Source organism: Octopus bimaculoides, chromosome 16 (assembly GCF_001194135.2).
Source record: "Octopus bimaculoides isolate UCB-OBI-ISO-001 chromosome 16, ASM119413v2, whole genome shotgun sequence".
NCBI lineage: Eukaryota > Metazoa > Mollusca > Cephalopoda > Octopoda > Octopodidae > Octopus > Octopus bimaculoides.
The window spans coordinates 47,549,176-47,564,241 of record NC_068996.1 but is presented as its reverse complement, the minus strand read 5'-3'; the positions used below and the strand labels follow the sequence as shown (position 1 = coordinate 47,564,241).

The 15,066-nt window shown below is 36.9% G+C and overlaps 1 protein-coding gene across 1 annotated transcript in view; it reads left to right on the top strand.

Annotated features, from left to right (window-relative positions):
- Positions 1-15,066, top strand: part of LOC106876825 (neuroendocrine convertase 2) — a 304,096-nt gene that overhangs the window by 282,876 nt on the left and 6,154 nt on the right. The window contains exons 8-11 of the mRNA XM_052973735.1: positions 2,364-2,539; positions 5,156-5,371; positions 8,130-8,230; positions 11,449-11,682. Coding sequence (XP_052829695.1) covers positions 2,364-2,539; positions 5,156-5,371; positions 8,130-8,230; positions 11,449-11,682 — 727 coding nt within the window. The remainder of the gene's footprint in view (positions 1-2,363; positions 2,540-5,155; positions 5,372-8,129; positions 8,231-11,448; positions 11,683-15,066) is intronic.

Genomic DNA, 15,066 nt, shown 5'->3' with positions numbered 1-15,066 from the left:
TTTGCAGTCTTTATTGCACCTGAACATCTGCCACAAACAAAAACTAACTTGCTAGTTAACCTGCCTTTGATGTTGCTGCACCTCTTATGTGTCCATAGCTTGCACCGGGTACATCTTATAGAGTTACTACCTACTCCTTTTCTACATACTGAGCAGGGCCATCTACCTGAAGGGGTTTGTGTTTTATCTACCTTCCTACTTATTAGGATTTTGGTTTTAGCTAGGTTGACTCTAAGGCCCTTCAATTCTAGACCTTGCTTCCACACCTGAAACTTCTCCTCTAGTTCTGTATAAAAGAATTCACATACACTCTACAAGTGTATATTCAAATACACCAGTATGTACATAGGTATGTATTTATAAAATGGCATATTTACATGGTGGTTTCCAATTTTGGCACAGAGCCATCAATTTCAGTGGATGGGATATGTCGATTACATCGGTGCTTCCTGCTTAGCTGGTACTTCATCAACACCAAAAGGATGAAAGGCAAAGTCAACATGATCAGAATTTGAACATGGAACATAAAGACAGACAAGATGCCACCAAGCATTTCAGCTAGTGTGCTAATCATTCTGCCAGCTCACCACCTTAACTCTTTCATTACCGTATTTCTGTTGAGATGCTCTGTGTTTCTTTCAATTACTTTAAATATAACAAAGAATTTAGTAAAATAACTTAGTTATCATTCAGCTAGTGTTAGGAACATAAATTGTGACTAAGGTTTGGTGGAAGATTTTAATTCAGAACTTTTGAAAACAAGACATTTATCCTACAGAGCCAGAGGTGGTTTCAGCCAGGTTGGTATCAAAAGGGTTAAGAATTGTTTCTCTATTATATATTTTAAGGCAACATCTCATATTAAAAAGTAAACAAGTGTTAGTAATGTAGATACATCTGCAGGATTTGAACTCATTCTTATTCAATGTAATTACTATATTGTGAATGAGGATCTTTCTTTCTTTCTTTCTTTCCTTCCTTCTTTCTTTGTTTCTTTATTTGTTTCTCTCTTCCTTCCTTCCTTCCTTGCCTCCTTCCTTCCTTCCTTCCTTCCTTCCTTCCTTTCTTTCCTTTATTTATTTATTTGTTTATTTTTGTATCTCATCTTTAATACTGTACGAATTTAACCAAATGCGTTTTCATAAAAAGGCTGCATTGATATTAACTTTTGATATAATTTCTATTAATTTTATCATATATAAATTCCATTCCTCTTGAAATTAATTTTCGGAAAATAAGGAGAATGTGATAAATAAGAAAAAAAAAAAAAACATTTTGTTACTCTCCTTCACTCATTTCTATTCAAAATGTATTTTGATATTTCATTTGAAATTGCAAAAATGCAAAACCAAAAAAAAACAAAAAGAAAAGAGAATTTATTTTCTTTAGTTATGGAAAGAAATATGAACAGAATTGAAAATTTTATCATGCAACAATTTCTAGTTGTTGTTATTATTGCTGCTGCTACTGCTGCTACTACTACTACTACTACTACTACTACTACTACTACTACATGCGTATTCTTTGCTGCAGCCTCTTGACTGCATTCTGTCCTTTGTTCAGTTGCTTTTTCTCTTGCAGAATTAACTGCCATTACATAAAATTCAGTATAACAAGTTAAATTCATCTCTTTTTATAACCATTACAATAATAATAATAATAATAATCATCAACAACAACAACAGTAACACGAATAATCATAAGATGAAATGTTGGTTCTCTAGATTCGTTTTTCCTCTATGATAACATTGTTTGAATAGGATAGCATTTAACAATATTAACCATTTTTTTCCTCCTTCCAAATCACACCCAGCATACCTGGCATCATGTGTTCACAAAGCATTGGGTGCCATTTACCAAAAAAGAGAGCATTTATTTGTCACATGATTTGCTTGAAGCATCACATTAGCTGCTAAGCATTTTGCCTGGCGTGTTAACAGTTTTGCCAGTTCATCTCCATATTGTTAAATTATGAAGACAAATATTGAAATAAACACATCTTTTATGATTCCATCATATAGGAACTTGCTAATTCTGTACCCATTTTTTTTTTTCTTAAACACTGAAACCACTGCTGAGATGCTTCTGAAAAAACAAAGAAAAGCCATTGGCAAACCGATTATAGCAGAAACTCCATCAATTCCTAGTAATATCTGAAGAAGGAATTTTATTCCAAAATATATCAAATGATGGATGATTAAATTACAACAGTTATTATAGTTCATTGTTTGTATTATAGTGTATTGTTGTGTCATTCAAAATATTTTATTCTTTACTAAAACTAAATTATAACAACTAGTACGGAATTTCTTTCTAAATTTTAATATCTGTGATTTTTTCTTTTTTTTTTCTTCTTGTTTCAGGTTTGCGTATGTTAGATCAACCTTACATGACTGACATGATTGAAGCAAATGCCATGGGGTATAAGCCAAACGAAATTGACATCTACAGTGCTAGTTGGGGTCCCACTGATGATGGTATGACTGTAGATGGTCCACGAAATCTAACAATGAGAGCAATTGTAGAAGGAGTTAACAAGGTAAGATACACACACACACACATACACGCACACGCACGCACGCACACACACACACACACACACAGACACACACACACACACATATATAGATCATTATCATCCTCTTCATTTCATGTTGTTTTCCATGCTAACATGCTAACATGCTCTATTGTCTGTTTTGGCATGGGTTCTACAGCTTCCTGATGCCAACCACTTTATAGAATGTAAAGCTTGTTTCTTATGCAGCGTCAACTCTAACTATATCATCATCGTCGTCATCGTTTAATGTCTGCTTTCTATGCTGGCATGGGTTGGATGGTATGACATGGAGCTGGCCAGCCGGGGAGCTGTCCAGACTCCAATTGTCTGTTGTGGTATGGTTTCTACAGCTGGATGCTCTTCCTAACACCAACCACTTAACAGAATGTGCTGGGTGCTTTTTATGTGCCACCAACATAGATGCGGCTATACAGCACTGGCACAGGTGCCTTTAATGTGGCACTGGCACCTGAAAGGACAAACCTGTATGTATGGAAGACAGAGGTTTTACTTAATTTGATGCATCTTATCAAATACAGCAAATCGCCACATCTCCTGGTCCCTTGTCATTTACTCAGTGAGGCCTAGCATCTGAAGATCCTTTCTTACCCTTTCATCCCATGTCTTTCTGTGTCCACCCCTTCCACAGGTACCCTCTACATTTAGAGATTAATACTTCTTTACACAGCTGTCCTTATCCATTTACATATAGCTGTCCTCATCCATTTGCACACAGTAGTCCTTGTCCATATGTGTGTGTGTGTGTGTGTAATGTGTTATTGAAGATAGAAAAATAAAGTTCAGTCATTTACCTTATCCAGGGTATCTTTAAAAAAAGCTCTGAAAATACTCTCTTGAATAAGTGGAATGTGTCCATTCATTTATCCATTTTCTCTGTCTACTGAGAGGGTCATAAGGATAATCCTCAGACACCCCCTCTGTAACATATTATCAGAAGTAGCAGTCATTAAGTGTTTTGGCTGGATTCCCAAGCACAGTCAACTTGAGTCTATGGATATCATCCAACCATCTCATTATTGGTCTACGCCTAGGTCTCTTGCCAGGTGTAGGAATAGATTCTTCAGACACACCTTTTTAGAGTCTTATGAGAAACAACCATCATTACACTTTCCAGCTGGATTCCCAAACATAACCAGCTGAGATATTCTCTAACCATATCATTCTTTCATTAAAGTCAGTTTTCTTTTTTGTCCCTACAGAATCAATAAATACATTAAGAAAGAAGGGTAGCTGGATATCACATTTTCTAGAGTATTAGACTCTTGGTATTTGCTCTGGATCTTTGCATTATGCACTCAAGTAGGGTAGCCTATCACCCAAGGCCTACTACCCAAATAGGCAAATCTTGTCCTTGATGAAGCTTTAGCACTCTAAGAAAACTGAAACTTGTCTGTAATTGTCTTCCATGCTTGCTAGGATTTTTAAAATACTATCAGTCGTTGAGCTAATGTTATATCGTGTTCTTTCTGTACCCCATAATTATTTCTAACCATATGTTGAATGTTCTCTGTATTAGCATTTTAGCATTCAAACCAGCCATATTCAGCTTGTATATGTTTTATGTTTCATATTCAAACTGGCCAGATCCAGCTTCTCACACCTACCCTATAATATCATTCTAAAAATATACAATCGCATCATGAAATAATGCAAAAAGTGAAAAAATAATCATTGCATTTGACAGAATAATCTGACTGCTGAATGGTTAAATTGGTCATATTTGGTCCAATTATATTGCCTGTCTTAGGTTCAAGCTAGCCACATCCAGCCTCTCACACCTATCCTAAAATGTCATTCTAAAAATAATCAATTTAATTGGTTAATACAGAAATAACAGTCTCATGGCACATCTAATGTGCATTTTAACCATTTGGCATTTAAATCAATCATATTAGCCCAAATATTCTATATGTTTTGTGTTCAAACTGGCCATATCCAACCTCTCACATCTCATCTACAATCTCTTTTGTTAAATAAACAATCTTCACATTGAAATTTCAAAGCTATGAGATAATGCATGATTAATTCAAAACAAAAATGTGAATAAATAAGCATTATATTTGATAGAGTAATCTCAATGGTGAAGGGTTAAACCATCTGTATCCAGCCCAGATATTCTCTAGCCAAATAGGGTCTCTCACACCTACCCTACAATATTATTCTAAAACTAAACAATCACATCATTGAAATCTCAAAGCTACAAGATAATCCATAATTAATTCGAAACAATGAGAATAAGTACTTACATCTGACAAAGTAATCTGAATGCTAAAGAGTTAAACCAACCATTTCTGGCTTCTTACACTTACCTTACAATGTCATCCTAAAAATAGTCACATCACAGAAATTTCAAAGCTACAAGATAATCCATGATTAATTCAAAATAATAAGAATAAGTACTTACATCTGACAGTAATCTGAATGCTAAGGGGTCAATCATTGACTGTTGTTTCTGTTTCAGATGGTTTCCCTGTGTAATTCACTTCATTTGATTTTAATTTTCCAAATGAAATTAGGCTGCTAATTGCTTGTGTAAATGATTTGATTTTTAATTTCTTTTTTTCTTTTTCTTTCTAGGGTCGTAATGGAAAGGGTAGTATCTATGTATGGGCTTCCGGTGATGGTGGCCCAAATGATGATTGTAACTGTGATGGTTATGCTGCCAGTATGTGGACCATTTCCATTAATTCTGCCACAAATGATGGCCAGACTGCAGCATATGATGAATCTTGTTCTTCCACTCTGGCATCCACTTTCAGCAATGGCAAAGGAATGACACTTGACGCTGGCGTTGTAAGTAAATTATTGTATTTCTTTTTACACATACTTTTTGGCTGGATTCCCAAAAGTGACCAACTTAGACTATGGATATTATCCAACCATTCCATTCTTGGTCTACCCCTCGGTCGTCTTGCCGGACATAGGGATAGAGTTCTCAGACACCTACTACTTCATAGGGTCCTATCATTCTTAGTCTACCCCTAGGCCTCTTGCCAGGTGTATGGTGGAGTCGCTTGACCCCCATAGGGTCCTATCAGAAGCAACTGTCATTATGCTTTCTAAATGGATTCCCAAGAATGACCAACTAAGACTATGGATATTATCCAACCATTCCATTCTTGGTCTACCCCTAGGTCGTCTTGCCAGGTGTAGGGATAAAGTCCTCAGGTACCTCCTCCTCTATAGGGTCCTATCAGAAGCAATTGTCATTATACTATTTAAATGGATTCCCAAGAATGACCAACTAAGACTATGGATATTATTCAACCATTCCATTCTTGGTCTACCCCTAGGTCGTCTTGCCAGGTGTATGGTGAAGTCCTCAGGTACCTCCTCCTCCATAGGGTCCTATCAGAAGCAATTGTCATTATACTATTTAAATGGATTCCCAAGAATGACCAACTAAGACTATGGATATTATTCAACCATTCCATTCTTGGTCTACCCCTCGGTTTCTTGCCAGGTATATGGTGAAGTCTTCAAACACCTCCTCCTCCACAGGGTCCTATCAGAAGCAGCTGTCATACTTTCTATCTGGATTCTTTCTAAGGCTAAGGATATTATCTAATCATTTCATTGTTGGTCTACCCTTCAGTCTCTTGCAAGTTGGCTCAGCATTAAGAACCTATCTTACCATTCTTTCATGCGAAAAAATGTGGAAATTCTATTTTGTGAATAAGGAAGTCAAACCAAATAGTCAAACACCGAGCAACTATTATATGCTACATTTTTGTGACATGTTTTTAACTCCCAGACAAGGCAGGATGTTGAGATAAAACTGTGTAGTTTTGCCTACATCTCAGGCATGGACACACACACACACACACACACACACACACACACATACACACACACACACACACACACACACACACACACACACACACACACACACACACACACACACACACACACGTACGTCTTATATGATAATAAAGGCACATAGCCTAATGGCTAGGGTGTTATACTCACAATTTTAAGATCAGGTGCAGGAGTGGGTGTGTGGTAAGTAGCTTGCTAACCAATCACATGGTTCCAGGTTCAGTTCCACTGTGTGGCACTTTGAGCAAGTGTCTTCTACTATAGCCTCAAGCCAACCAAAGCCTTGTGAGTGGATTTGGTAGACGGAAACTGAAAGAAGTCCGTCATATATATATATATATATATATATATATATATTATTTGTTGTCTAAAGAAATACATATTGACTATAGAAATGCCACATGTTGATTAAAGGTATACTACATGATTCTAGATATGTTATCTTAATTTGTAGCACATGTAGTGTATTGATATAAGATTTGTAGTTTAAGACTATATCACTTGTAATGTAAAGACATACAGTTTATAGAGAAAAGCAATATTTCTTGTAGACTAAATAGACACCACTTGTACTATGTTTGTTACTCCATGAGTTATAACAGTGTGGGTTCTAGTTGATATTCATGAAATTAATGTGCAAGTAGCCGAACATTTCACAGACAGGTATACCCTAAATGTAACTCTCAGAGTGATTCAATATGATACAGAATATGACAAGGCCGGCTCTTTGAATTACTGGTAATTTTGGCAGCTGAGTGAACTGGAGCAACATGAAATAAATGTGTCTTGCTCAAGGACACAATGCACCATTGGTAATTAAACTCATGGTCTTACAGTCATGAGCTAAATACCCTTACCACTAAGATATATGCCTTCGCTATTTGTAGTCTGAGGAAATATCACTTTTGTTGACTAAATATATACCACTCATGCATTAAAGTTATGCCATGTGTAACATAAAGGTGTATCATTTGTTTAATGATAAGGTGGTGAGGTGGCAGAACCGTTAGCACGCTGGACAAAATGCTTACCTGAACTTTGTCCGTCTTTATGTTCTGAGTTCAAATTCCGTCAAGGTAAACTTTGCCTTTTCATCTTTTCAGGATCGATAAAATAAGTACCAGTTGAACGCAGGGTTGGGTGGGGGACGATGTAATCGACTCGTTCCCACCCCCACCCCAGCAAAAAAAAAAGTTTCCCTTGTGGCAAAATTTGAAACCATTATCTGTTTAATGATACAATATATGTTATTTAAAGATAGGAGGCGCAATGGCCCAGTGGTTAGGGCAGCGGACTCGCGGTCATAGGATCGCGGTTTCGATTCTCAGACCAGGCGTTGTGTGTGTTTATTGAACGAAAACACCTGAAGCTCCACAAGGCTCCGGCAGGGGATGGTGGCGAACCCTGCTGTACTCTTTCACCACAACTTTCTCTCACTCTTTCTTCCTGTTTCTGTTGTACCTTTAATTCAAAGGGTCAGCCTTGTCACACTGTGTCACGCTGAATATCCCCGAGAACTACATTAAGGGTACACGTGTCTGTGGAGTGCTCAGCCACTTGCACGTTAATTTCACGAGCAGGCTGTTCCGTTGATCAGATCAACTGGACGTCGTAAGCGACGGAGTGCCAACAATATGTTATTTAAAGACATACCACATTTGGTATATTATTCTTTACACATTCATAGTTGAACACACAATGCAAGCTGTAAATAATTATCTATTTCCAGACCACTACAGATCTGTATGACAAATGCACTACAACTCACTCAGGGACCTCTGCTGCAGCCCCAGAAGCTGCTGGGGTATTTGCTCTTGCCCTCGAGGCTAAGTAAGTATGCATAAATAAAGTTGTACTAATATACCTTAGTACAACTCTCTCTTTCTCTCTTCCTTTCTCATTCTATATTTTTGACTTATTCTCATCGATGTTCATATTTAGTGGTGTAAGATAACATTTTTCTTTCTATGTGCAATAATTGTGTAATTCCATTGTTGAAGAAGGAAACAAAACATTGCCATGCCCTTTTCGCCATTTTTGACGATGTTTTTGAGGTACTCTGTTCATGGATTCAGTGCAGGTTTGGTGCAAGGTGTTTGGACATTGCTTGTATTTGTGAACTGCTTGGGAGAAATGAATGATATTGTCATCTGCATAGGAATGCACTGACCTTTGCATCACATGACCTGAGATTGTAACCAATACCAATATTGAAAATAAATGCAGCATGGCTATTTGGTAAGAAGCTTGCTTCCCAAATTTGTGGTCTTGAGTTCAGTTTCACTGCACAGTACCTTGGGCAAGTGTCTACTATTGTTACCATCTACCAAATCTATTCACAAGGCTTTGGTCAGCCTGGGATTATAGTAGAAGACACTTATCCAAAGTGCCATGCAGTAGGACTGAACGTGGAACCATGTAGTTGGGATGCAAGTTTCTTGCCACATCTCCATGCCTGCACCTAGTAGAGGATAGTTATTTGTGTATGGTGAAATATATATACTGTATTATTGTTATCGTTTTCATGTCCACTTTTCCATGCTTGCCATGAATCAGACAGTCTATTTGCTGCAGATTATTTTTCTTCAGTCAGATACCCATCTTATAATCAATCCTCACCTGTTTCCGAGCTATGTGATGTTTCCCCATACATGTTTTTGGAGAATACTGGAAATGAATGATATGGCTTGTATGACTGTGACACTCCCAACTAACATTCTGATGTCAAGACAGAGCAGCAGATGCATGTTTGGATGTAGATATATGTACATTTAGATTAAGTTGGGCCCAGTAAATTCAGATGCTTAAGTGTACACACACTGTAACCAGCCCGATCTCAGGATATCAAACACTACAATGGCATTAATATTCATCTTCATCATTTACCATTCTTTTTTTCATGCTGGCATTGGTTGGATGGTTTGACAAAAGCAGATGAGCCAGCGGGCTCTATAAGATTCTGAATTTGTTGTGGCATGGTTTTTACAGCTTGATACCTTTCTTTAATTCCAGCCAATAGACAATGAACTAAGTGCTTTTTGCATGATACTGGCACCGGTGAAGTTGTCAAATACCTGCAGGGTGAGCTCCTTCAATTAAGTGGAGTATAAGTTGGAGGATTAAGATACTATGAAATCAAAATCGTAATTGAACCATATTCGATGACTGGCACCTGCGCCAGCAGAGCACTAACAGCACTATCCGAGCATGTTCATTGCCAGAGCAGCTGTCTGGCTTCTGTGCTAGTGGCCCGTAAATAGCACCATTTGAGTGTAATTGTTACCAGCATCACCTTACTTTCACTTGGGCTGGTGGCACGTTAGAAAATCATTTGAGCGAGGTCATTGCCAGTGTCGCTGGACTGGTTCCCGAGCAGGTGGCACGTAAAAGCACCTACTACACTCTCAGAGTGATTGGTGTTAGGAAGGGCATCTAGCTGTAGAAACTCTGCCAGATCAGATTGGAGCCTGGTGCAGCCATCTGGTTCGCCAGTTCTCAGTCAAATCATCCAACCCATGCTAGCATGGAAAGCGGACGTTAAACGATGATGATGATGATGATATATAGAGAAAGAGAGAGATAGGGGAACAAGTGTCTTACTGAAGAGGTGAATACATGGCTTGTCCATCTGGAAAGCGAGAGAGAGAGAGAGAGAGAGAGAGAGAGAGATGTGAAATCCTGGTACAACATGAATTTGAGAGAGAATAGGATATTCATAAATGAATAAAACATGTCATTATATATATTTGCAATATATAATTTAATATGAAGAAGTTGTATCAGTAAATAACACCAAAATGCACAGCAAGATGCGAAATTTTGCAATGTGCACTCAGTTGCAGCAGAGACATATGTAGGTACAGAAATGAAAAGACACGATTAACCCTTTCGTTACTGTATTTATTTTGAGAAGCTCTCTGTTTCTTTCAATTAATTTTAAATATAACAAAGAATTTAGTAAAATAACTTAGTTATCATTAATCTAATGTTAGAAACATAAATTGTGACTAAGGTTTCGTGGAAGATCTTAATTCAAAACTTATGAAAACAAGACATTTGTACTCAGAGCCAGAGGCTGTTTCAGGCATGCTGGTATCAAAAGGGTTAAGAATTGTTTCTCTATTATATATTTTAACCCTTTTGTTACCATATTTCTGTTGAGATGCTCTGTGTATCTTTCAATTGATTTTAAATGTAACAAAGAATTTAGTAAAATAACTTAGTTATCATTAAGCTAGTGTTAGGAACATAAATTGTGACTAAGGTTTGGTGGATGATTTTAATTCAAAACTTATGAAAACAGAACATTTGTACTACAGAGCCAGAGGCAGTTTCAGGCGGGTTGGTAATGAAAGGGTTAACTGCAGAATAAAACTGGTTATATATTAATCTCTGTTCTCCTTATATATAGTCAATTCAAGGATGTCAGGTCCTCATTAGGGATTAAATATTCCAAAACTTTCACTGGTTAATCACTATCATATAAGGAGAAAGTCTTGGTGATATGTTAGGGATTATTATACTAATACATATTGGTGATAATGATAAAAGGAAGAAAATGGGGAATAACGGATGTATAGATAATCTATTTGTTTGATATTATGAGGTTGTATGATATCATAAGGGCATGAATCAAAACATATATGCAGGTTTTTGGCATCTGCCATTTCTTTTAGATCTTTATAATTTATTTGTATTGTTTTTATAAAAACATTCAACCTCATAATATCACACAAATTATATATGCATCCATAATTCTCCATTTTCTTTCTTTCATTATATATATATATATATATATATATATATATATGAAGAAGTATGTTTATATATATATATATATATATGAAGAAGTGCGTTTTTCTATATATATATATATATATTTAAGAAGTGTGTTTCTATATATATATGTGCGCGTGTGTGTAAATATATATAAATACGTACACATGCACACAAGCAACAAACACATGCACACACATACTAATACATGCACATATACTCTGTATGTCTATATAAATGTACATTTTTTTCTTTTTCTTTTTACTTTGTAGCTATGATCTGACATGGCGTGACATGCAACATTTGTCAGTTTTGACTTCAAAACGCCGACAACTCTACGATGCTTCTTCTCATCATCACTGGACTACAAATGGAGCTGGACTTCAGTTCAACCATTTATTTGGCTATGGTGTTCTTGATGCAAGCGACATTGTTGACATGGCTCAGTCTTGGAAACCGCTGCCAGAAAGATTGCACTGTGATGCTGGCAACGTGACAGGCAAGTGGTAAGTCAAGTTTTCTTTTATTGTCTACCCATGTAACAACTGTTTAATAAAAAAATAAATAAATAAAATGTGCCCTTTTAAAGCCTAGCCAGGCTCATGGGCCCGGTTTCCCGGTTTCAATGGCATATGTGTTCCCCAGCTGGACGGGACGCCAGTCCATTGCAGCGTTACTCATTTTTGCCAGTTGAGTGGACTGGAGCAACGTGAAATGAAGTGTTTTGCTCAAGAACACAATGCATCGCCCAGTCCAGGAATCGAAACCACAATCTTACGATCATGGTGATGATACCACAACTCAGTAATTTCCATGTTGTCACACATGCTGGAAATAGCAGCTAAGTATTTTTTACATGTCTTATAAATTTCCATCTTTGAAAAATGAAACATATGTTGGGTTTTGTGTTCTTGGATGCATAAAATGGCCACTCATAGAATCTCTTTAACCATAGTTCTGCTTTATCAGATTATATTTGTGATACACAGGGTTCACTCTAATGATCCCCTGTAATAAATTCTGCATAGGTGCAGGCATGGTTGTGTAGTTAAGAAACTCATTTAGCAGCCTTCTCGTCTCAGGTTCAGCCCCATTGCGCAGCACTGTAGCAAGTATCTTCTACTATAGCCCTAAGCAGACTAAAGCCTTTGAATAGATTTGGTAGATGAAAACTGCGTGGAAGCCCATCATATATATATGTGTGTGTGTGTGTGTGTGTGTGTCTATATTTGTCCCTATACCCTCACCACTTGTGTGTAAATATTCTTTCATTCTTATACTTGTTTCAGTCATTTGACTGTAGCCATGCTGGAGCACTGCCTTTAGTCGAGCATATCGGCCCCAGGACCTTTTCTTTGTAAGCCTAGTACTTATTCTATCGGTCTCTTTTGCTGAACCGCTAAATTACGGGGATGTAAATACACCAGCATCGGTTGTCAGCCGGTGTTGAGGGGATAAACATAGACACACAAACATACACACACACATACTTACATATATATATATATATATATATATATATATATATATACGACGAGCTTCTTTCAGTTTCCATCTACCAAATCCACTCACAAGGTTTTGGTCAGCCTGAAGCTATAGTAGAAGACACTTTCCCAAGGTGTCATGCTGTGGGACTGAACCCAGAACCATGTGGTTGGTAAGCAAGCTACTTACCACACAGCCACTCTAGTGCTTATAGCTACTTACTACACAGCCGGCATGAGTGGTTGGCATCAGGAAGGGCACCCAGCTGTAGAAACATTGCCAGATCAGACAGAAGCCTGGTGCACATCCTCGTGGCTCGACAGCCCTCAGTCAAACCACCCAACCCATGCCAGAATGGAAAGTGGACGTTAAATGACAATGATAATGATGATGATGTTGCACTCACACACATGTGTACATATCTATGCGCATGTCTGTGTGTATTTATATAGGTATGGCTGTGTGGTAAGATGTTTGCTTCTCAACCACATGATTCTGGGTTCAGTCCTGTGGTTTGGATCGCTGGGTAAATGTCTTCTTCTATAGCCTCAGGTCAACTAAAGCTTTGTGAGTGGATTTGGGAAATGGAAACTGAAAGAATCCTGTTGTGTATATGTTTCTTCCCTCGTCGCAGCTTGACAACTGGTGTTGTTGTGCTTACGTCTGTGTAACTTAGCAGTTTGGCAAAAGAAACTGATAGAAAAAATACTAGGCCTAGAAAAATAAGTCCTGGGGTCAATTTGTTCGACTAGAGGCAGTGCTCCAGCATGGCTGCAGTAAAATGACTGAAACAGGTAAAAGAATAAAATAATATATATATATATATATTTATGTAACTGAGTGAAGTGTAGTTGTGGCCGATCTTAGTGTCACTTGACTGGCATCCATGCCAGTGGAACATAAGATGCACCATTTGAGCATGGCCGATGCCAGAGCCATCTGACTGGCATGTAGTAAACACCATTCTAGCATAGCCAATGCCAGTGCCACCTGTCTGGTTCTTGTGCTGGTGGCACATAAAAACACTGATAAAAGTCTGATGCTGAGACTGCCAATCAGTAATGGCTAGAAGTGGTTTCTCCTTGAGCAGTTAGATATAGATTAGAATTAAAATGAAAAGGCAAAACATTTGGCATCACTCAAAAAAAAAAAAAACATTTAATTTAGAGAATATAAACATATAGAATCTCTCACAGCTGTTTCTAGGAAAGCCAAGTATGTGGAACATCATATTGAATAAGGATTTCAAAAGTTGAGTATTACATTATCAGAGAGATGTAAAAATGAAGAAATATCCCCAGTTGAAGAAATTGGTATATTCTACTTTGTCAAAATTGAGGGAAGGATCAGGGTAAAATAGGTATGTATTATGTAGTTCCATGATCAAATGAATAGTACAATTATGGGTAAGGTATGTTAGCAGTTTGAAATGGGAATACTTGATGATAATTCATAGCAAGGAATAGTGGAAATTACAAGTTCTAATTTAGAAAATATGTATTTGTACATTTATATATATGCATATATATTTACATACACACGCACATATTCTCATATATTCACAGTCATACATGCACATACATACGTATTAACAATCCCTGTGAAAATGTATGAACATAACACATTTTTATCTACACCACACACACACACACACACACTTGTAATCATGTTTTATATTATAGTTCCTTTTATGCATCCAGGATGCACTAAAGAAATATAAATCACTTCCTCTACTTAAATGGTACTTTATTTTATTACCCTCCACCTCCTGAAGGATGAAAGACAAATCTAACCTCGGCATATTACATAACCCTCTGACTTTGAAATCAATATTATGATTGGCAAATATGATAGGTTAATAATAGACATTGAGTGTTGTGTGATGTTAATGTCGATAATTTGCTTGCATCTATCAATTTATGTGTGTTTATATGATCTATAATTTACTTTCCCCCATAAACAATTTCTACGTTTTCCTTTTCTTTTTGGATTTATATATATTTGCACACACTCACACACACACACACACACACACACACACACACACACATATATATATATAGGGAGAAAGGGAGAGAGAGAGAAAGGCATATATATTCTTACGTGCATGCACACACACACACACAATAATAATTATTTTGATAACCCTAGAGCAGCAAGGTTGATGAGATCAAATTCAGATGAAACAATTGTAAATTGATGCATGAAAAAAACTTGCACACTCCATTCTTCTTGTTTATAACTACACACATTTATATACGTGTGTGTGTGTGTGTATGTATGTATATACATGTGCGTAATGTACATATATGTACCTATATAGATAACGTATATATTCTTACATATTTGCATTCATGCATACACACACACATATATACATATATATATATATATATATATATATA